Source organism: Trachypithecus francoisi, unplaced genomic scaffold (genome assembly GCF_009764315.1).
Source record: "Trachypithecus francoisi isolate TF-2019V2 unplaced genomic scaffold, Tfra_2.0 Lachesis_group20, whole genome shotgun sequence".
Lineage (NCBI taxonomy): Eukaryota > Metazoa > Chordata > Mammalia > Primates > Cercopithecidae > Trachypithecus > Trachypithecus francoisi.
Window position 1 is genome coordinate 32,474,029 of NW_022681466.1, and position 21,280 is coordinate 32,495,308.

The 21,280-nt window shown below is 51.9% G+C and overlaps 1 protein-coding gene across 9 annotated transcripts in view; it reads left to right on the forward strand.

Moving 5' to 3' along the window:
- Positions 1-21,280, forward strand: part of MSI2 (musashi RNA binding protein 2) — a 429,302-nt gene that overhangs the window by 367,723 nt on the left and 40,299 nt on the right. For 8 of the 9 annotated variants that reach the window (XR_004430686.1, XM_033183607.1, XM_033183609.1 and 5 more), the window contains one exon: positions 2,859-2,933. Coding sequence is in view for 8 of the 9 variants with exons in the window: in XM_033183607.1 (XP_033039498.1) it covers positions 2,859-2,933 (75 nt within the window). In the remaining variant the exon portion in view is untranslated. Of the gene's footprint in view, positions 1-2,858; positions 2,934-7,733; positions 9,132-21,280 lie in introns of those variants that run through there. The other variant, XM_033183612.1, reaches the window with a different exon arrangement.

Below are 21,280 nucleotides of genomic sequence, written 5' to 3' on the forward strand. Positions count from 1 at the left end.
GAAATCTAGTACAAGATCTGATTTGCTAGCAGGTGATTAATTTGGAGGAGAACTGAGCTGCCCAGCCACGAAATAAATACGAAGGAAGGCGCCAGTATGCATGTGTCCATTTAAGGCATCTGAGCCCTGGCCTTTGCCGTTCTTCCTTCCTTCTTTCCCCATCGGGTTCCTGAGCTCAACATCCCCACCGGGCCTCTGCTCATTAGCTAGCAGTCAGTGCAGAGCTGCTGGGTTCTTCTGCCTCGCTTGGGCAGGCTTCCGCCAGTGAGTCACCAAGCGCTGGGAAATAAGCGCGCGGGAAGCAGCAGGCGGCAAGACCCTGTGGAGGCAGAGACAGTTCCATTGGCCAGTGAGTGAGCTGTGACTGCAAATTTGGGAAGGTTCTGGGGGAAGCAAGGGAAAGGAGCCACAGCTGATCTCACTCGAGAATTTGGGCACATCACTGTTGCAAGACTTTCTACAGGTAACAGACTTAAGCTCCAAGAGAAAAAGGAAGACTCCTATGTTAAGTCGGGTTGCTGTCACAGATTACCATAGACTGGGTGGCTTATGAACAGCAAACATTTATTTCTCACAGTTCTGGAGGCTGGGAAGTAACGATCAAGGCGCTGGCTGATTCCCTGTATGGTGAGGGCCCGCTTCCTCATATATGGCCGCTTCTAACCATGTCCTCACATGTTGGAAGGGGTGAGGGTCTCTCTGTGGCTTCTTTGTTAAGGGCACATTCATGAGGGCTCCACCTCATGGCCTCATCACAGCCCAAAGGCCCCACCTCCTAAGGCCTTAACCTTGGGGGTTAAGATTTCAACATAGACATTTGGGGGAAACACAAACATTAAATCATAACAACCCCCAACGGCATGGTTGTGGGCCAGAGGCAGGACTGGAACCCAGGTCTCCTGACTTCAGACCCTCGAGTTTCTGCTCTAGGTCTGGTGGCAGATCCACAGATCCTAGGCAGAGGCTACAACACCAACATCCACCAGGAAGTGAGGGACGGTGGAGCCCATCTCCGAGGCACAAAAGCTCTGAGTAGGCAGCAGGAAGACAAGCAGACTGTGACTCCTGTTGCCGAGTACAGGCAAAGTGGAATTTAGTAAGTGATCCTTTTCCGTTAGCCCTCACTTGCAGGGTCACAAAGGGGTCAGTGTGATGTGTGAGAAGCCACTGAGCAGGTGGGTGGTAAGACCCCAGAGCTGTGTGTAGGGATGTTTTGAAAGGGGGTGCGTAGAAAGGCAGAGACAGCCATGGAAAATGTCACTGTTGCCCTCAATTGCTGGAGAGCCTGGAGGCTGCCATAAGTCCAGCCATCAAAGTCATTGCTTGCCATTGTTTTGATCACAAGCAACAGAAGCAACCCTGGCTGCTGTAAGCAGCAAAGGAGATTATTAGAAGGAGCTTGGGCAGTGCTGGAGAATTGACAGATGGCTGGAGAACAGGACTCAAAACAGGCAGGAACTGGGGGAGCTGGGTGGTCAGAGCCCCAGCCTTAGCCAAGGGGACAACTCAGGAGTGACCTGGTCAGGGGGCCACTGTTGCCAACACTGGATGCCAGATTCTGCTGCTGACACCAGAATAAATTCAGAGCCAGTCCCTCCTCCTCTGCCCTACCAGCTCCAGAGGCAGATCCCAAGGAGGGCTTCCATCTGTCGAGCCTAGGTTCACGGGCCTGCCTCCCAGCCTCCAACCCCAGGAAGAGCAGGAGGGAACCTTCTCAGCTTCTGTGATGGGGGGTGGGCCTCTCTCCAAGACTCACACACAGGGAGAGGCTCAGGGGCTGGGCAGCCAAAAAACGACCACAGACATTCAGCTCCAAGGTCAAAGCGAAAGGCATGTTCTCGGTGGTTGGGTGGCCGTGGTGGCATCTTAAGAGCGTGAACGTGCTGAGGTTACACATATACTGAGTGGAGGGAGGTAGAGTGAGCCTGGCCCATGTGGCCTTCATTTAGCCCGAATCAGGCAGGGACGTGAAGAACGAAGTGGCCTGAGCAGCCACAGTGACTCCCTGAGAGCTCAATGACACCTCACATCACTGGGGGTTAGTGACAGATCTGAGATGGTCACACCGGCCCCTGGACTTGCCAGCTGAGTTTCTTGTGTGCCCAATGGCCAGCCCAGTGGCAGTTTCTACAAGCATCTTTCAGTGAACCACTCATCCCCTAGCTTGTCTGCTGAGACGGGGGTCTAGAAATAACACGCTTGCTGTGAAATGCCCATCCAGTCACACCGCACGGGGCTCCTGAGTTTGAGCTACACTTTGTGGTTTGCATCTTAACACACCCAGCCCCTCACCGTTCTCCAAAGATCCTGGCACCTCTGTGGAGTGTCAAAACTGCAATGTGGGCCATGGCTCATCAGGCCCAGCGTTTTCCAGAGGCCCAGGGTGAGCCCTGAGTTTGGCCGCTAAACTGTGACTCCTGAGTTCCCATGCTCTGTCTGGTGCTGGCTCTGTTGTCCACTGCCTTGGGAGGAGGCATCACAAGGACTTTAATCTCCTACTGTCAATAGCTTTAAGGTAAAGTACATGCAGGGTAAGCTCTCCAAATGTCAGAGCCAGGCGCAGGCCTTGTGTTTGGTGCTGATGCATGGCATTTACTCTGAAGGTTCAGGAAAGTACATGGGCTTTGCAAGGTCTGGCTGCCCAAATACGGGTTAATTAGCAACAGCTGACAGCGGCGCCTCTGGCCACTGGAGAGAGGTGACCCAGGCCCTTGATAAAAAAAACCCTCATGGGAGACAAATTATTCTGTGAAGAAAAATAACTCAGGCTGTTCCTCATTGCCACCCTCCGTGAGATTTTACCCCAGACCTGAGGCGGCTGTACTAACAGGACTCTGATCTTTCTCTTTGTGTTCAAGGATACCCCAACTTCGTGGCGACCTATGGCCGCGGCTACCCCGGATTTGCTCCTAGCTATGGCTATCAGTTCCCAGGTGAGTGGCTTGGGGTCCCAGGGCTTTGGAAGCACAAGAGGTGGGCTGCATCTGGGGGGAGGTGAGAGGACCCCTAAAAGAACGCATTTCATACATGCATCCACTTGAAAATGACCTATACATGATAAATTTCAAACCCACTGAAGTTCAAGCCAGGATGCAGCTCAGAGTTTCTGATTAACTCAAGTAAAACTCACTGGTGCTGGGTATTTGACGATGGCAGCTTTTAAAGGGAAAGCAGGAGAACTAAGGCAAGAGGCCTCTCTCTGTGCACACCTCCTTTTTCTGAAGCCTCTTCTAGGTTTTTTCTCACTGGGGACTGAACTCTAGGCCTGGGGCTTTCTTTCACCCTCTACCACCCCTCGCCGGCCTCCCTCGCCTGCCTGATGTTTGATGTCTCCCCGCCCTTCCTTCCTTTCCTCCACTTCTCCTCCTCCCGCTCGGTCCTGACTGCTGTGGCTTCGGCGCCCTTCTGGGCTGTGTTGATGTTGAGCTGCTGGGGGTTGGGCTGCTGTCCATCTGGGTGGGCTGTTTAGATTCTCCTTTCCCTCTGCATGGGTATCAAGACTTGAGGCAGAGCCCGTGGTGATACCCGCCACATGCCAGGGCTGCTCCAGCTCCAGCTCCAGGTAGCTGGCAGGCCTGGGAGCTCACCTGGAAGAAGCAGTGAGGAGACACGTGGTCTTGTAGGGATGGGGGAGGGACAATGAAGGAAGCCATGTTTTACAGGGTGTGCTTTTCCCCAGCCTTTCTCAAATCTGGAGTACAGATAAGAATATATTGGAGTGTGGCTGGGCACAGTGGCTCATGCCTGTAATCCCAGCACTTTGGGAGGCTGAGGCGGGTGGATCACGAGGTCAGGAAATGGAGACCATCCTGGCTAACATGTTAAAATCCCGTCTCTACTAAATATACAAAAAATAAATTGGCCGGGCATGATGGCAGGCGCCTGTAGTCCCAGCTACTTGGGAGGCTAAGGCAGGAGAATGGCACGAACCTGGGAGATGGAGCATGCAGTGAGCAGAGATCGCGCCATTGCACTCCAGTCTGGGTGACAGAGCGAGACTCTATCTCAAAAAAAAAAAAAAAAAATATATATATATATATATATAGGGGTGTTTGGGGGTGTCTATGTGCAAAGGACAGCCGAGATTCCAGAGGAGGTGTTAGGGACAGTCTTGTCCCCTGTGGGTTCTCTGCTGAGGGAGAAGCCTCCATGGGGAACTGGGCTGCAGATGGAGTTTCACCCCTGCCTTGTAGCCATGCCTAGACCTGGAGGTCTGGGAGTGTCAGGGTCTGAGATTAATTAGGAAACAAAGGGAGTGAAGATGTGTCACTGGAAGATGGCACCCTGACACTGATGACAGGAGGGCAGAGTGAGGGCTTAGCCTGGTCTTTGCCTCAGAGCAAGCATTGGGGCGGGAAAGGTGCAGGCCGGCAGGTCAGGAGGCATTTGGGGGCACCTAGAGCCGTGCTCTATGGCAGACAGATCCCTCAACCAGCAGTGGAAGCCCCAAGCTCTTGTCCTGGCTCCGACACCACCTGGCCAAGTGGCCGTGGGCAGGTCACTCAGCTTCTCAGGCCTTACTTCTCTCTTTTGGAAAAGGGGGTCTGTGAGGAATGGTCTTCGGGGTCTGTGCCCCGCTCTGATTGTGTGGGTCAAAGGGTGCGGGGAAGGCAGCCACAGAAGCAGAAGTTCAAGGTGGAGGAGTTTGAGTGCAGGGGGGCTCCCCCACCAGTATCCCCTGGGGCTGGGGCGGTTCTCCCATCTAGGAGGGGCCTCAGCAAGGCTCCTTGGCCTGCACTGAGGAAGCCATCCCCAAAGATGCCCCCGAGCAGCAGGCTGCTTCAGGATGGCCACAGGTTCCCAGACCTGAAGGAAGGAAGGGCACAGGCAAGAAGGACCACCACAAGAGAGGCCAGCACTCAACCAGCCACTGTCATTAGACTTTCCCATATCCAGGCAGAGACCCCCACCAGGCACAGGCACACAGGTAGAAACTCCTTCTGAAGGGGTCACAGTATGCAAGGGGCAGGACCTGCATTTGGACCAGGCAGTCCGGGCCTTAACCGCCACCTTCCACTCTCTCCCTAGGGTCCATTTGTCTGATACAATAACACTAGCCACAAGTAGCTACTAAAACTTAGGTTTAAATTAAAGTTGGCAACGCCTGTAATCCCAGCACTTTGGGAGGCCGAGGTAGGAGGATCACTTGAGGTCAGGAGTTCGAGACCCACCTGGCCAACATGGTGAAACCCCATCTCTACTAAAAATATAAAAACGAGCCAGGTGTGGGGCCAGGCGTCTATAATCCCAGCTACTCAGGAGGCTGAAGCAAGAGAATCACTTGAACCCAGGAGGCAGAGGTTGCAGTGAGCCAAGATTATACCACTATCCTCCAACCTGGACGACAGAGTGAGACTCTGTCTCAAAAATAATAATAGAAGAAGAAGAAGAAGTAAAAGGAAAATTTCAGTTCCTTTAAAAACACTGGCCACATTTCAGTGACTCAGTAGCCATGTATGGCAAGTGGCTATTGCCAGCACAGAATGTAGAACGGTCACCGCGGAAATTTCTTATAGGCTGGTATTGTTCCAGTGCTTAAAGGAAGAGGGCTGTTATTGGGGGGTGCATGGTCCACGCACTTAAACATGCACACTACTCCTCCCTGGAGAGAGCCGTGGGGTCAGCACCACTGTGCTTCATTCTCTGCCTGCCCTGCTCAGCCCAGAAACTGGTGGCAGGTTCAAGGGGAGCTTTTCCTCTCACTTCCTCCCCTGGCTTCCCCTCCAGGGGATGACAGGCACAAAGGTTCACGCATCTCGGCCCTCCAAGTGCAGCACTGATCTGTGCACTCAGCCTGCACAACCTGCTCCCCTCGTTAATCAGGCTGCCATTGCCCCGAGTATGATGCTAGTCCCAGGAGGTTAGAATTGAGGGATCTTAACATGGAATAATTGGGGGAAGACATCAATGTGGATCCCATGCTAAGGCACCTGTCTCATCAGAGGGCCTGCCCCAGGGCCCCCAGGAGTTGGCTCAGGAGACATCTGGTAGAACTCTGCCTCCATGGCCTGCATCCCTGGGCCTGCCCCAGGCAGACGGATGCAGCAGTGACCAAATTGAGGCTGGGCAGAGTGACATAGGGTCCCTTGGGTGCCCAGCCCTTCACCAAAGCCAAGGCTTTGGGAATTGGGAGGGTTGAGCTGAGGGAAGGAGGATAGAGTGGGGTTGGAGTATTTATGCCCAGGGCCCATCTGTCATGACCACAGCCCCTGCAGCTTAATACAATCAGCTGGGTTTGAATGGGACAGAAATCAGGCATTACAATGTACAAACAGCAGCTTCCTGACCTTGGGGAGTTAGCTGCCCTGTTCTGTCTCAACCATCAATCTTTTATTTTTCCATCCTTCCCACCTTCCCACTCATTATGGAAGCCTCTTGGTTCTTTTAACTAATGGCCAGAAAGGGGCCACCAGTGGCCACAAGAGTAAGGCTGCCTGCTCTCAGGAAGGGTAAGAGTGGAGTGGCCCTAAACTGGGAAGGGTGGCCCCGTGGCTGGGACTGCCCACCCCACTCATCTGAGGAGCCAGGCTGGGGTCGGAGTCTATTCCCCTCCTGACCCCCTCCCAAAGGAGATGCTCCTTATGGAGTGTGATGTCTGTGCTTATCCCAGATGTCTCCCAAGTAGCCAAGTGTTTCCAGACACAAAGCCTAGGTAGGTCCATGTGTCGTTCCAGTCAAGAGCGCAGGGAGTAGCTGAGCCCCTCTAGAACCAAACTTGATGCCTGCTGGAGTCACAGCCTCAGGGCCAGGGCTACAGAGAAGCTTTGGGATGCCCTGACTTCCATCTGTCACCTCATGCCAATAAGGAAGGTTTCTGGTGGATCTGGCCAAGGCGGCTGGGGTACAGAAGGGAGACCCAGAAATGGGGCAGCCCAGCCCTCTGCCCTCTCCTCATCCCCATCAAGTAGATTCTGCGGACCTCTGCCACACCCTGGGGATCCTGTGACTTCGTGACATCGCACAGCAGTCCTGTCACCTCCCAACTGTCCTGATGTTTTCTTTGTGGTCTTTCTTTTCAGTGTCCTCACTGTATGCCCACTTTACCCACTTCCCACCTCCAGCCCCCCTCATGCTGTGCGTGGATCCCAAACCTCTCCCAGCCCCTTTCTGAGTCCCCCTAGCAGGGCCATGCAAGACAGCTAGCTGGGAGAGATGAAAGCACGCCCAGGTCCTAGAGAGCTCCGAGACTCTTCATCCTGGCTCTTCTCACTCATAAACCAGGTAGCCTGGGTCCCCTTTCAGGAAGATGCAGTCTGACCCCCTTTATAAACGGCCCTCCTTTCCACCTGGATTTACCCTTTCTATGAACATCCATCTCATCTGGCTGGGGGTGCAGATATCACTCTTAGTAGAGCCTCATTCTGGCCATGTGACATGGGGCTGCAGGGACCTTCCTGGGCCACATACCTGGTGGCACGTGGCACCTGGCTGTGCCCATCTTCAGAATTCTGTGAGAATAAATGTAATGTTCCTAGAGAAGGCTAGACACTGGATAGTTTTTAGAGTGGGGAGTAGTTCTTTTCTAGAAAGGCTGGGTGGTGACCAGCCACTCTGGAAACAGCTCCTGCTTCCCACATCCAGGTGTCCACCCCAGCCCGGAATTCGGATCAGGATCCCGTCTTGAATTATTATGGGTTGTGATCAGGGATCTCCCCTGCTTCCTCTCTTTTCCCCGCTCTGGACTTCTCATTTCAGTTTAATCTGTTAATTTCTGTTCTTATTTCACTTTGCAGACTATTTGCCGATTTCACAAGACATAATTTTTATCAACTAGCTCTTAAGAGAGGCATAGCAAAGTGGGGTTTGCGACCATTTCTAGAGAGAGAGGACACAGTCCTGGCCTGGGCTGCCCCCGCTCCCGTCAGTGCTCACTGAAAGTCTGTCCTAACTGCCTGTTTGAATGAATGTTCTTTTTCTCATTTTTAATTCTTGGAAAAGACTCGTGTCCTCATTTCTTCACTCAATTAAAAAAAGAAAATATTCTCCAGTCCCCTCCCACTTTGCTTCTCGTGTGCATTGTGACCAACCCCACTTCCCCAGAATGTAACGGGGCCAGAGGGAAACTTCTCACAAACTTCGTAGAGCCTCCTCAGGGGAAGCTAGGAAGAAGACATCAAATTTTTTTAAGTCATGACCAAACAGGCTTGTTGGGGACATTTCATGGGGTGAGCTTTGAAGTGCTAGTGGTCCAGAGGGGTTGCCAATACGTGACTTGGAGCACCTGTGTCTTACGATGGACAGCGATAAAGGAAACACACAGAGACAGACTATTCTCTAAGAATGTGAAAAACCTAATCTGGAAGAGGAGCTATAGACACACTATCTGACTATCTTTGTCTTTTGGGGCAGTGGCTATTGCTATAATCACAAGTCTGTCTTCGAGAAGGGACAGTGGAGTCACCCAGGTGCTACCACATGGCAGGCACGGTGGGCACCGATCCACAGTGGGCCCCGCCTTCCCCAGCTTGCCTCTGCCCATGCTGGCCTGGCCTTGCCTGCTGGCACCATTGGGGTGGGAGGGGTGAAGCACAGGGGGCCCATCTTGATCAGGCCCCATCTCGAGGCTGGCATTCCTGCCCATCACCCTTAGAAGGATCTTTTCCCATGCCTGACTCCCTCCATTTCCCTAACTGAAATACACCCACTCTCTTGGATTAATGACATACCGCTCAGTTGGACCCTCAAGAGTCACCGTGTTGTTTGTGCTGGTAGTTTGTGAGAAGTGACCTGCGTGCACGCTTCCATTTGATGCATTTGATGTGAGTGAATCCATACCTTTGAATGTCATTGTCCTCGAGACCCTACATGTGCAGTTTGGCTTATCTCATTAAAGATGCTTGATGTAATAATTGGTTAGTTTCCTTTTATTTTCCCACAGGCTTTTCCATGAGTATTTTTTTATTTTTTAAAGAACAAATCTGTATGGCTTTCCCCCTCCCCTCCATATTTTGTTTTGCTATGAATTGCTTTGCTTTGGTGAACTTGTCCTAGTATGCTTGCCTCACAAACGTTTTAGCCATTGTGAATTTTCTTCATCTCTGTATATAGTTCATCTGTGCTTCTTCCTGATGACGTTTTATTTTTTTCCCCTGTAAGCAACCGAGGTAGAAAAATAAATTGTTTACCACGGACATGCTGTGTGCTGCCGTCTCTTAGCCTGACAGTGTCCTGTTCTCGCTCCGGGGGAGGTGAATGCACGGAATAACCAGCACCGATGACAGCCCTAGTGCAGTTTCTAAAAGCATGCAGACTCCCCCTGGCTGCCGCCTGTTCCCAGCCCTCCGCGCTTCCTGGCGTCCCCTGTACTTGCTTGAGGTGGTCTGTCCTTGAGCAGAGCGGCAGAGCATCTGCATGCACCAGCTGCACGGTATCGCCCCGATGCTCCTTCCTCTGCCATGGCTCCCCTCTCGAGTGAAAATGCCACACGCATCTGGAGCCCCTCACATCTGTCTGTGCACTAGGTGTGTGCGCACCCTTGCCCTCGCGCACACGGGCCTGCGTGTGGTTGTGCACGTGGCCTGCTTTCCTGACTCCCCAGAGCACTGCAGGTGGAAGAGGCACCAGTGTACAGTGGGAATGTTCTTAGCTATGAAGCCAGAGGACCTGGTTTCCAGGTCCCACTTGGCCACTTAGTAGCCATGTGGCCTTGAGCAAGTCAGGTACCCCTCCAAGCCCTGGAGATAATGAAAGTGCCTAGTTAGTTGAGTTGTTAGAATTAAGGGATGACATGTGCATGAATGTGCCTTGTAAGTTGGGAAGTGCTATAAAATTGGAAGTTTTTGAAATAGTGGGCATTGATGTTCTTACTAAGTCAGCTCTCCACAGTGGTTTTCCCATTTTTATCCCCCATGATGGATTGTCATCAGTGAAAGGAATGATACAGGATTCCTACGTGAAGCTAGAGACTTACTGGGACTTCCTGCCCACCCTCACGCCCCATCCTTTCTCTTCCCTCCTTCCCCATTTTGCTGATCACCAGGTACTGAAGTAGTTACCAGACATCTGGACATGAATAAGCCTGACTCCTTCAGATGTTCTTGGGCTAGCCAAGGGCGAGAGAAGCAGTGATAAGACCAATTGAACATCGTAAGACACGCACTTCGCTAGAGAGAAGGAAGATCTGGCTAGGCATAGTGGCTCATACCTATAATCCCAACACTTTGGGGAGGTCGAGGTGGGTGGATTGCCTGAGGTCAGGAGTTCAAGGCCAGCCTAGCTAACAAGGTGAAACCCCATCTCTACTAAAAATACAAAAAATAGCCAGTTGTGGTGGCGGGCGCCTGTAGTCCCAGCTACTTTGGAGGCTGAGGCAGGAGAATCGCTTGAGCCTGGGAGGCAGGGGTTGCAGTGAGCCGAGATCACGCCATCGCACTCCAGCCTGGGTGACAGTGAGACTCTGTCTCAAAAAAAAAAAAAAAAAAGAGAGAGAGAGAGAGAAGCTCTCTCTGCTGTAAGGGTGCAAGGGTGGGCTGCTTGCCCAGAGTGCCCTCTAGAGAAGGTGACACCAGAACTGGGTCTCAAAAAGCCAAATAGAATTAACCAGGTAAAGAAGGAAAGGAAGTATGTCCCAGATGGAGAAATGACATGCTTAGACATTGAATCAGATAGTTTTAAGAAAGAAGAGAAACACAAAAGTAATAAAACACAGAATAATAATGGACTAAACAAAATCAGAATTCGTTTGTCTCTCATGTAAAAGAAGCCTGGATGTGGCTCCATAATACGCATGGTCTGGGTTTCTTCTCTAATCTCATCCTATTCTCTTCAGCATAAGACTCTACCTCATAGTCTAAGAAGGCTGCTCAAACTCCAGCCATCACATATTCATCCCAGAGGAATACATCTCTTCCCTTTAGTAATGCTTCTTAGAAGTCATGCAGGACATTTTGCTTAGATCCCCTTGGTCAGAACTTGGTCACATGACCAGTTTCAGCTGCCTGGAAACCTCAGAAGTGTCTGTTTTTCCAGGTAGCCATGTGCTCAGCTAAAAATAAAGGATTTTGGTACTAAGAAAGAAGAGTGGAACTGCTACTAGTAGACACTTAGCGATTTCTGCTACACACCTGAGAGAGGAAGCATTGCAGGTCCCAGGGATTGTGAGTAGTTCAGTGCACAGGGAGCTTGCAGAAGCATCTTGGGTGGGAGGAGAACTACAAGGCTGGAGCCATGGTGGGCCTGCTGAGTCAAGTTTAGGAGGTTAAATTTGATCCCCAAATAATATGAAGTACTTAGAGATGATTTCACATACAGAAGTGATGTGGTTGAGCTTCCATAGTGAGTCAGAGAAGTTTGGAGAAGTGAGGGGCCATGAGGGTGAGTCTGGAGGATTGTCCCTTTTCTCTGCACCCCACCTCCTCTCCTCTCCGCCTCGTCCTCTCTTGGCTCCATCCCTATCTCCCTGCCTGGGGCTGGCTAGGGGTTCTTTGAGCCCTGCAGTTCTACTGGGGACAGCAGAGTTAATATGGCCCTAACTGCCAAAAGGCCTCTGGGCCAATATTTTGACAACCAACGTTCACCTCAGCCACAGGGCACTCGGGGTGGCCAGGAGGCCAAGCCAACATCTCATGGCTTGGTGCTCAAGCCTCTCTCCCAGGATACTGTGTGCAAACTGCAGGGGCAGCGCAGGTCCCCAGGCAGGGAGACCCTTCCCCAGCCTGCTGAACTTGAACTCTGGTTCGCAAAGTGCTCCTACCTCTTCAGCAACAGAAAACAGGTTTGCTCTTGGGTGCTGATGCTGACTGATGAGTACTGACTTCCTGGAGCACTGGCTTCAGAATGATGGTCAGGCCAAGTCCTAGCTCAGCAGAAAGGACGGCTGTGATTAGCGATGTGGCCAGTTGCTGCACCAGGAAGAACTCACGGCCTGTCTGCCATATAGCTTGCCTTCTGTATTCCTGTCCAGTGATGGTTCTTTGGTGCCAAGTGATTTTCAATCACTCTAAAAGATACGCCGGGGAGTGGGGAGGGTTGGTGTCTGAGGACAGAGATACGCTAGCTCAGGGATATCCTGTTCCTCTGGGGGAAGCTGCTGTAGTCCATTGTCTGTAGGGCTGCTTGCAAGGTAAGCTTCAGTCAAGTCGTTGGGTCTTTGAGCAAAGGCAGAGGCTTAGTGGTCTGTCTTAGCCTGAGGGGTAGAGCTTGGATGTGGAAATCAGAGTGAAGGGAACCCAAGTTCTCAGGAGGTGGAGGAGCTGGCATAAGCAAGGTGACCAAGAGAGAAGCCTTGGCCATAGGCAAGGGGCTGCATCCTGAACCTGCTGTCACCCACCTGCCAGATCTGTCTGGTCATTGACATTTTGCAAAACATTCAAAAATGCTGCAGCTGCCATGCTCAAGGCCTAGGACCCCAGCTGGGAATGGTAACCTGGGCCACAAGGGGAGGCAACTTCAGAGCCCTTCCATCCACCCGCTCCTCTAGCCCACCCAAATGGCAGAGACCTCTGTGGTCCGTCCCCACACAGGAGAGGCGAGACCCCTGGTTGCGCTGTCAGGGAGCTGCTTCCTGCCTTGGCGTCTCCTGTGTCCTGCTCTTTCTGGCCCAGTTCAGTGAGAGCACAGAGCCCCCTCCCCAGGCTCTGCAGTCTTGTCTGGGGAGGCGATTCCAGGCTTGCCTGGACGGCCCCTCATTTTCCTGTAAGTTGAAACTCCCTGTTTCCTCCTGCTTCAGTTTTTAAGGGGCTCTTTCCTCATTTCCTGCCCCAGAAATGCCCTCACTGGGACCCCTGACAGACCCTCAGGCTCTGCCTGGTGCATGCTTCTGGTTGGCTTCCAGAATGGAGCCCAACCAGTGAGCAATGGCTGGTTTCTTGCTAGTAGGGAAGCAGATCTTGAAATATCAAGACAGGCTAGTTAGTTTCCCAGGTAGGCTGCCATAAGCATGGACTTGTGCGTCCAGGGACCCCAGCTAGATGTTGCAGCACTGTAAACAGAAATGCTCCCTGTCAAGGAAAGCCCTCCTGACACGACAGCCCCCACACATCTGTCTCATCACCAGCCCTCTAATCTGAACATCCCTTCAGCCCTCGAGCCATGTCTCTAGGGATTACCCCTTCCCAGATTAGATCCACAGCCAGATTTCAAATCACAAGCCAGCTCCCTCGTGGCCAGCACACTCCTGCACCACCTGGCCCTGTGTATACTTGGGGCTTATCCTCTCATTTGAATATTAAAGGCAAGCTTAGTCAGGAAAGCATGTCTGCTGCTTTAAAAGAAGACGGAGAAGTAAAATTCAGTGGCACTCCCCAAACCCAGACCAGCCACGGCACGAAGCTCGTCAGGGCTGTGAATATGTTGCCACGTTCCTCCCTCGGTGTGGAAAATCAGGAGTTGACTCTATTCCCAGATGAAAGCAGAGCACAGTGCCTAATAGGCACTTAATAAACGTTTGCAGAAATGAATTGGAGCAATCTGAATTGACGAGAATTGCGGGTTTCACTTTCGATCAGCTTTCTGTGCCTCTTGAAGCTCCTCTGCATAAATAAAGGGAAATGTGAGTAAGTGAACGCTCAGCTCCCCATGGCATAGCCCAGAGCCCCGTGTCCTCAGGCAGGAAGTCAGGAGACTGTGTTCTTGTCCTTAGCTTGCCAGGAAAATAAGGCCATCTCTAGACCTCAGTTTCCTCATCTGTCAAATGGGGCTATTGATCGTTCCTCACAGGTTGTTGAGAGGGTTCATGGGACTGGGAATGATCTAGTGCTTTAGAAAAGGTTAGTGTCATGACCAAGGAAGGCAGCCCGGCCCAAGGACCAGAGGACCCCGCCAGCTAGGACAGGATGGCAGCAGTTGCAGTAGGGGAGGCTGCAGGTGACCCCACACCTCGTCCTCTGTGGACTGAGGCCTCGTGCCCACCAGATCTCATTTTCCCCCACCCCCCACCTGCTTAGGTCCCTGTACCACCAGCCTTACAAAGTCCCCATTAAGTCTGCTAGCAGGAACTTAATCACCTTTCTTCAAGCCCTTCAGTTTTCATTTCCATCAGCAAAAAGCACGCGAAAGGCTGCAACTTAGAAAACAAAGCAACAACAAAAAACTGTAAATTACTCAGCATGTGAAATTCTAGGCAAAGGGCAGTGCCAGGCCTGAGGTCCGGGCAGCTGGTGCCTTCTGACAGCCAAGGACAAAGCAGAAGGCAAAGGTGTGTCCCTCACCCACTCCTCTCCAGGCTGAAAGGAATCCTGCACAGAGACTTTTTTGCAGAGCCCTGGTCAGCTTGGATCCCCTGCCCCTGAGAGACCCCAGCCAACTGGGTCACTGCCTCTGCTCTCTGTCTCTTCAGTTGGGGCAAAGGCACATTGTCTGCAGAGAGGTGGAGACGGTCATCAGCACCCGACCCGAGACAGGGCCTCCTGGGGCACAAGTATGCTGAGCAAGGGTGCAGGGAATTCAGAGCCTGGAGGAGCATCCCACGTGCGGCCGGATGTGTTCCTGAGTGATTGGAGCAGCTGCACAGGATGCAAAGGGAGCCGTTGACTCTGCTGCTGAACAGCCTTCAGGAAGGGACGAGAACTTAGTCCATTCTGGTGACTGTAATAGAGCACCATAGACTGAGTTGCTTATAAACAACATAAATTGGCCAGGCACAGTGGTTCACTCCTATGATCCCAACACATTGGGAGGCCAAGGCAGGAGGTTTGCTTGAGGCCAGGAGTTTGAGACCAGCCTGGGCAACATAGTGAGACTCTGTCTCAGCAAAATATTTTAAAAATTAGCCAGGCATGGGGGCGCACACCTGTAATCCCAGCTACTTGGGAGGCTGAGGCGAGAGTTCAGGGTTATAGTAAGCTGTGATTGTGCCACTGCATTCCAGCCTGGGTGACAGAATGAGATCCTGTCTCAAAAAAAAAAAAAAAAAAAAAAACATAAAAATTTCATTTCTCACAGTTCTGGAGGCTGGGAAGTCTGAGATCAAAGCACCAGCAGATGGGACATCTGGTGAGGGCCGCTTCCTGGTTCGTAGACTGCCATTTCCTTGCTCTGTCCTTACATGGTCTAAGAGGTGGCCAGCTCTCTGGGGTCTCTTTTATAAGGGCGCTAATCCCAATCATGAGGACTCCACCCTCATGACCTAATCACCTTCCAAAGGCCCCACCTCCTAATATCATCACCTTGAGGGTGAGGATGTCAACATAGAAATTTTGGCAGGGACATAAGCATTCAGACCATAGTGGGCAACATCCAAGCCGAGGTTTGGAGCACACATAGAAGTTCGCTAGGCAGATGATGAGGAGAGGGTGTTCCACCTCGAGGACCAGCAGGAGGCCCAAACACGATGTGTCTTCCCTCCCTCGCATTCCTGCCTCCATGGATTTCCCATCGGGGGAGAGGCTGTCCTAGTACTTGGGCTGAGACAGCCGGACCACAGGTTTCGGCATTGGGAAGCCAGTGCCACTCTTCCCAGAACCAGGGAATCCCGGACATACACTTGGTGAGCCTGGAATGCTGACCCCACCTTTGCCATAGGAGGCTGTTCCCCTGCTGGAGCCTTTGTGCATATGGCTGTGCAGCCCCGGTGGGCTCTGGATGCCAGCTGGCCAGGGCTGGCTGCGTTTGAGGTGGGAAAGGGAGAGGCAAGTGTAGCCTTCTGTTCCTCCCACTGAGGCCCTGCTGCCCCACCCTGAGTCTGAGCAGGTGCTTGGCTGCCCCCAGGGCATGCCTGGTTTTACAGGGAAAGGTCTGAGGCCAGCCCCACAGTTCCCTTAGTGGTACCTGCTTAGGGATTCTACAGGCTTTCTCCTGACCCCCAGGACCAGCTTTGAAGGTGCTGGGATTCAGGTAAGCCAGGAGCACCTCTCCCCATCCCCCTGTGTCTATCCTGCCTCCTCCACCCATCCATCTCTCCATTCTTCCTTTAGGTGTTTAGCATATAGTCACCAAGCACTGTGTCACAGGCCCTGCCCTGGATGCGGGGGACACAGTGGTGAATGAGAGGTGGACCCCAGCCTGCTCGTTGGGGACAGAGCAGCAAACAGGAGTCCACTCTGGTGGAAGGACCCAGGAAGGCTCCTCTGGTCCAGCCCCTCCTAGAGGAGGTGGAGGGAGCTGGACGAGACCCTGTTTCGAGGGCAGCACATCAGGGCAGGAGGGCACTGGGAACCATCAGTCCAGCTGACCAGCACAAGCATTGGGGCTCCGGGCTCCACGTTCATGCCTGTGGTGACCACCTCACGGGACGATGGCCACACCAGCTGCTCCTCCCTGGCCCCCGCAAGCCCTCACCTCCTGCTGTCAGATTAACCCACCAGAGTCAAGCCTGCACTTCAGATAAGACATACCCCATCACTCACAAGCGAATTATCAATGTTATCTATTAAAGCCCTTTGGATGCGAAATGCCATGTAAATTAATAGGATTTTAGAATAGGAAGGCACCAAAGGGATTTCTCAGCTCCGCTACAGTTATTACCTTGGGCAATAATAATAAAAATAGAAATAAAGGTTATTATTCCACTTACCGAGCAACAGATAACCGTCCTGAGCGCCCAACGCCATCATCTCACTGAATCACTGATCTTCACTGCAGCCCTAGGAGGAGGTATCGGTAACTGGGTTTACAGAGGAGGAAAAGGAGGCAGAGAGGGAAGTTAAGTAACTTCCCTCTTTGGTCCGACAACTAGTCAGTGTGGGAAATGGGATTTAACCACCATTGTGTACTGTTTTCTTTAACCTCTCTGGACCTAGAATTCTTCGTCTATTACATGGGAATAGTAATGTCTTCCTTGTAGTGTTGTAGCAAGGACTGACTGAGATGATGCAGGGATGCTCCATGACCATGAAAAGTGCTCAGATGGGGGCTGCTGTTGCATTATCATTAGTGCAATGACTATTTTCTCATCATCAAAATCGAGCCCTTCCATTTTACAGGTGAGGAAAGTAAGGAATAGAGAAGACTGTCCTCCCATCCACCTTTTCAACAAGGGCTGGAGGGTAGTGGTATAAACTACTGGCTGTTGACGTTTTTAGATATTTCTGCACTAGCTGGTAAATGGCTTCTGCCCTGAGCCAAAGTGCCTCCCCACCATGCTGGGCTTTCCCCTAAGACTCACTGACTGCTCCACAGTCTACCAGTAAAAGGATTGGTGCTCAGCATGGCGGTGTCTGCCCTTCAACATCTGAAACATCGTCACTCAGGAGACAAAAGTGGTGGAACATCTAGAGGAGAGGATTTAAGATCACAGATGTTCATCTACTCACAGAGCTAGTGATGGGGCCAAAGTAGGAAACCGCATCCAGGGCAGGGCCTGTGGCATAGTGTTTGGTGACTATATGCTAAACGCCTAAAGGAAGGATGGAGAGATGGATGGGTGGAGGAGGCAGGATAGACACAGGGGGATGGGAAGAAGTGCTCCTGGCCTTGCCTGAATCCCAGCACCTTCAAAGCTGGTCCTGGGGGGTCAGGAGAAAGCCTGTAGAATCCCTAAGCAGGTACCACTAAGGGAACTGTGGGGCTGGCCTCAGACCTTTCCCTGCAAAAGTCAGAGTGCTTGAGACTTGAGCATTTGCTGTCCTGGTCGGCAGAGGTGAGGGCCATTGGACGGGGGTCTAGGATCCTGCTATGGCGGATTCATTGAAAAAGCGCATGTGGCATGAAGCTGGGGAGAAAGCAGGCGTGGAGAAGGAACCCAAAGAGAGTTTAAGATTTAGGGGTCTCAGCAAGAGACCCTGTTGGAAGGAAGCAAAACTGTGACTCTCTCTGGCAATTGGGTGTCTGAAGTTTTGGGTACAGGGAGAAGTGTAAAAAGCATCAGAACAGGGAACTCTGGAAAGATCAATGGTCAGAACATTCGTAGTTTGTCCTGACAGCCATTGGTGGTAGATGAGAGAGTGGCTCAAAAGTAGAAATTGCCATTGTTACGAGAAGTTAGGGAAGAGGAAGTTGTGATGGGAAAGAAGAACTCTCCGGATAGTTTGTTGATGCCTCTTTAGAAACTGGAATCCCTTCACCTTGAAGGTCTCGGTCTGGGTCTCAGAAAGACAGGCAGATAGATGTTTGTTCTGTGGGGAAGTGGGTGTCCCTGGCCTATCGAGGAACCACAGGCTGCTGGCACAGGGTAGCAAGGGCTGGCTTTGGAATGAACTCCATGTGGACATTCTCTCCCTTGAAGTCCTGCTGGCCAGAGAGTGATGCTGAACCAAGTGTCCTTGCAGGGCCGGGAGCTGGCGTCGGAGCCCTTGTAATGTGTCAGCCATTCCTGATGCTAGCCGGCCGGCATTGCAGCGAAACCCACACCATCCCCAAGGCCCTGGATGGTCAGGCCAATGATGCCTGAGGCTGGAACTCTCCAGGGCCTCTGAAGTCAGGGATCTGTCCCCTGCCCTCATGTCAGTGGCTAGTAACTGGAAAGAATTACCTGTGTCTTGGTCATGTGTCCAGGGCCCAGCTCAGTAGTTTTTTTAAACTGAATTGAATCAAAGTGGTGAGACCTTTGGGGGTAGGTCAAGATCATAGCTATGGGAATACCTCCATTTTCTTTCTCTCTTGCCACTTGATCTTGGAGAAAAGGATTCATTGGAATGGCCGCTCCTATACTCTCATCCCTGAGGACTGAGTCTTCCGAGTGCTCCCTCTGTCTTCAAGTGGCATTTGGTGTAGCCACACCCAGGTCCTTGAGCTCAGCTAGAAGACCCTAGAGCAGACACAGCCAATGCCTGGTTCCAAGCTAGAGGGGTCCGAGGCACAGGTCCCCCACCTTCTTCCTGGAAGAGTGAGCCACAGCCTCCTTTAGCCCAGGCCCAGCTTACCATTAGCCAGTTGTCTCTCCTTGGGCAGTTGATCTGTGTGTAGCCTGTCCTGGGACCCCAGTCCCATAAATAGAGCCCCTTTGCTGTCCACTGCTAGCAACTCTAAGCTCCATGAGGGCAGAGACTGTGTGTGTGTTGTTCACTGCTATGATTCTAGTGCTTATAACCGAGCTTGGCCTGTAATAGGCACTCAGTATTTACTGAGAGGGCACAGGGCTGAGAATGGGTCTTGAGTTATCAGTTCTGCTGCAGCTCACTGCGGAAGTTCTGAGTGAGTACAGGTACTGAATGCTAGGCCCCAGCCCTCTTTGGGGAGGGATTTAGTGATTCAGGGGTAGAACAGACCCAGGGAGAAGGATACTGGGCCAAAGTCCCCAGATAGAGCTTTCTGCTTCCTGCCTCCCGAGAGAGTCGCAGGACACAAACTACCTTCTACAGTGTTCTCAGCTCCAGCTGCAAGCTGGAATTCCTGGGAGAGCTTTGGCAGTTTCTGTTGCCCTGGTTTAACCCCAGACAGATTATATCAGAATCTCTGGAGGTAGGGCCCAGGTTGTATTTTTCAGGCTCCACAGGGGATTTCTATGTGCAGCCCAGGTGGAAAGGTACCCTACTGGAAGAGGGGAGGCAGGAGGAATTTCTGTGGAATTCGGCTGTAGGCCTGGAGCACCCCCTAGGGGTGGGATGAAAATGCCCCCTCTCAGAGAGACTAGGGGCAGGCATGCGCTCTCCCTCCACAGCCCAAGACTCCACATTCTGTTCTGGAGACAGGTTGAGGTTGAGACCAAAGCCCATTCTCAAGCTGCAGAATCTGTTTGCCAAAAACAAGATCCAATGTCGCAAAAGGCCCCGCTGTGGGCAGCCAGGGAAAGGTCTCTCCCTACTCCTGGTCCTCTGCTGGGTCCGTGGGGTGGGACAGGTGCTCCACTCTGCTTCCTGAGTGCTTCCCATTGCAGGGAACCTGCGGACAGACATACACCTTCCGCTCCTGGCTGGGCCCTCTGGTTCCGCTCTTGCCTTTTCTGAGGAATTCTTTGTTGCTTCCCACGGGTGCTGCCTAACTTCTATTTTATGCTTCCACAAACCCATTCATCCGATCGGAGGTGCCCAGACAGAAACATTTTCTGAAACCTAACGAAGGTTTGACATTGCAGTGCACCTTCCTTTTAGTCCTTTCAGTCTGAAGAGTTACATACATATCTTTTTTAAAATTAAACTAAACAGCAGCTGTATTAAAAATTACCTGGGGCAGTTTTGTGCCATCCCTGTGTTTTAGGAACTAACACCCTTAGGGCTCTTGACTGTAGGACCTCTCTCCTTTAGGCAACGGGACCAACCTGAGCCGCCAACCTCTCACCCTTCCCAGCAGACAGGCCTGGCCTTCACATTTGGCCCCTCTCCAGAGGGACAGATGACAGGTTCCACGTGCCTGTCATTTTCCCAGCTGCAGCTGAGGGCGAGGCATTTCCAGGCCATACACTCACTCCCCAGCCCCCCCTTCCCCAGCCAGCAGCCCCAACCTTCTCCTCTGTCCGGGGGTCCCCGCGGGAGTGATGTGTTGGTACCCTTGGGAATGTCAGACTTTCTCCCAAAAATATGTGTTTAAAACAGATTCCTATTTTAAATGCCAAGGACGCCAGGGTAAGTTTTTTTTTTTTTTCAAATGGAAATACATCTTTCAAACCAAAATGTGACAATCTGATCATGTAAATGTGTCCCTTTGGTTATCAATTGTTCCTCCTCTTTATACCCTCTGTTCTGATCTGAGTCCCTTGGTCCTCCCACTCCAGACATGTGCCATCCACCTTTTTTCCACTCTCACCCCTTTGCAGCCTCCAGCCACTGTCTTTCTCTGCATGGAAGTCAGGGCTATGGATTTCCTTGGAAAGAACCAGCCCTGTCGCATCAGGCTGGTCTGCCTGGGAGGTGGGAGCATCCTGGGCCAGCCAGGATGACAGATGGCGGTGTTTCCAAACTCTTGTAGGACATGTTTCCTACATTCTGGGTGACAGTTTCTTCTTTTGGTTGCTTATTTTTTAGTGTTTGGATTCGGTGAAGCAACATTGGGTTTAGCCAAGAATGTTTGAACCATCTATAGAAATTGCTGCTGGGGAGATGCGGGCGTGCTGGGGAAGGGGGTGGAGAGTGCTTTAAGCAAGCACAACATAGGAAAAATTGTTTCGTAATGGACCATTCAGGGCCGGTGATGCGTATTACGAGAGAGTCTTTTATAAAGATTCCCCTTAATCACACCTGTTGGAGCCAGAATTCTCTCATCTCCTCCTTTGAGAGAGGCACAGAGGAGCCACTGACTCATCCAAGATCACAGAAATAAGTAGCAACTGGACCAGAACCATTCCCCAGGCAGTCCACTCCCAGACCAGTGTCTTCTCAGACCAAGAAGGCAATGGGAGGCAAAGAAAAGGGTTCATGACGTAGTACTGCCCAGCCCACGGGACAGAGAGCAGTTCCCTTTCAGTGGTAACTAAAAACAAAGACCCCAAAGCTTTCTCTAAATCAAGGGTTCTCTGCCTACACTGTGCATC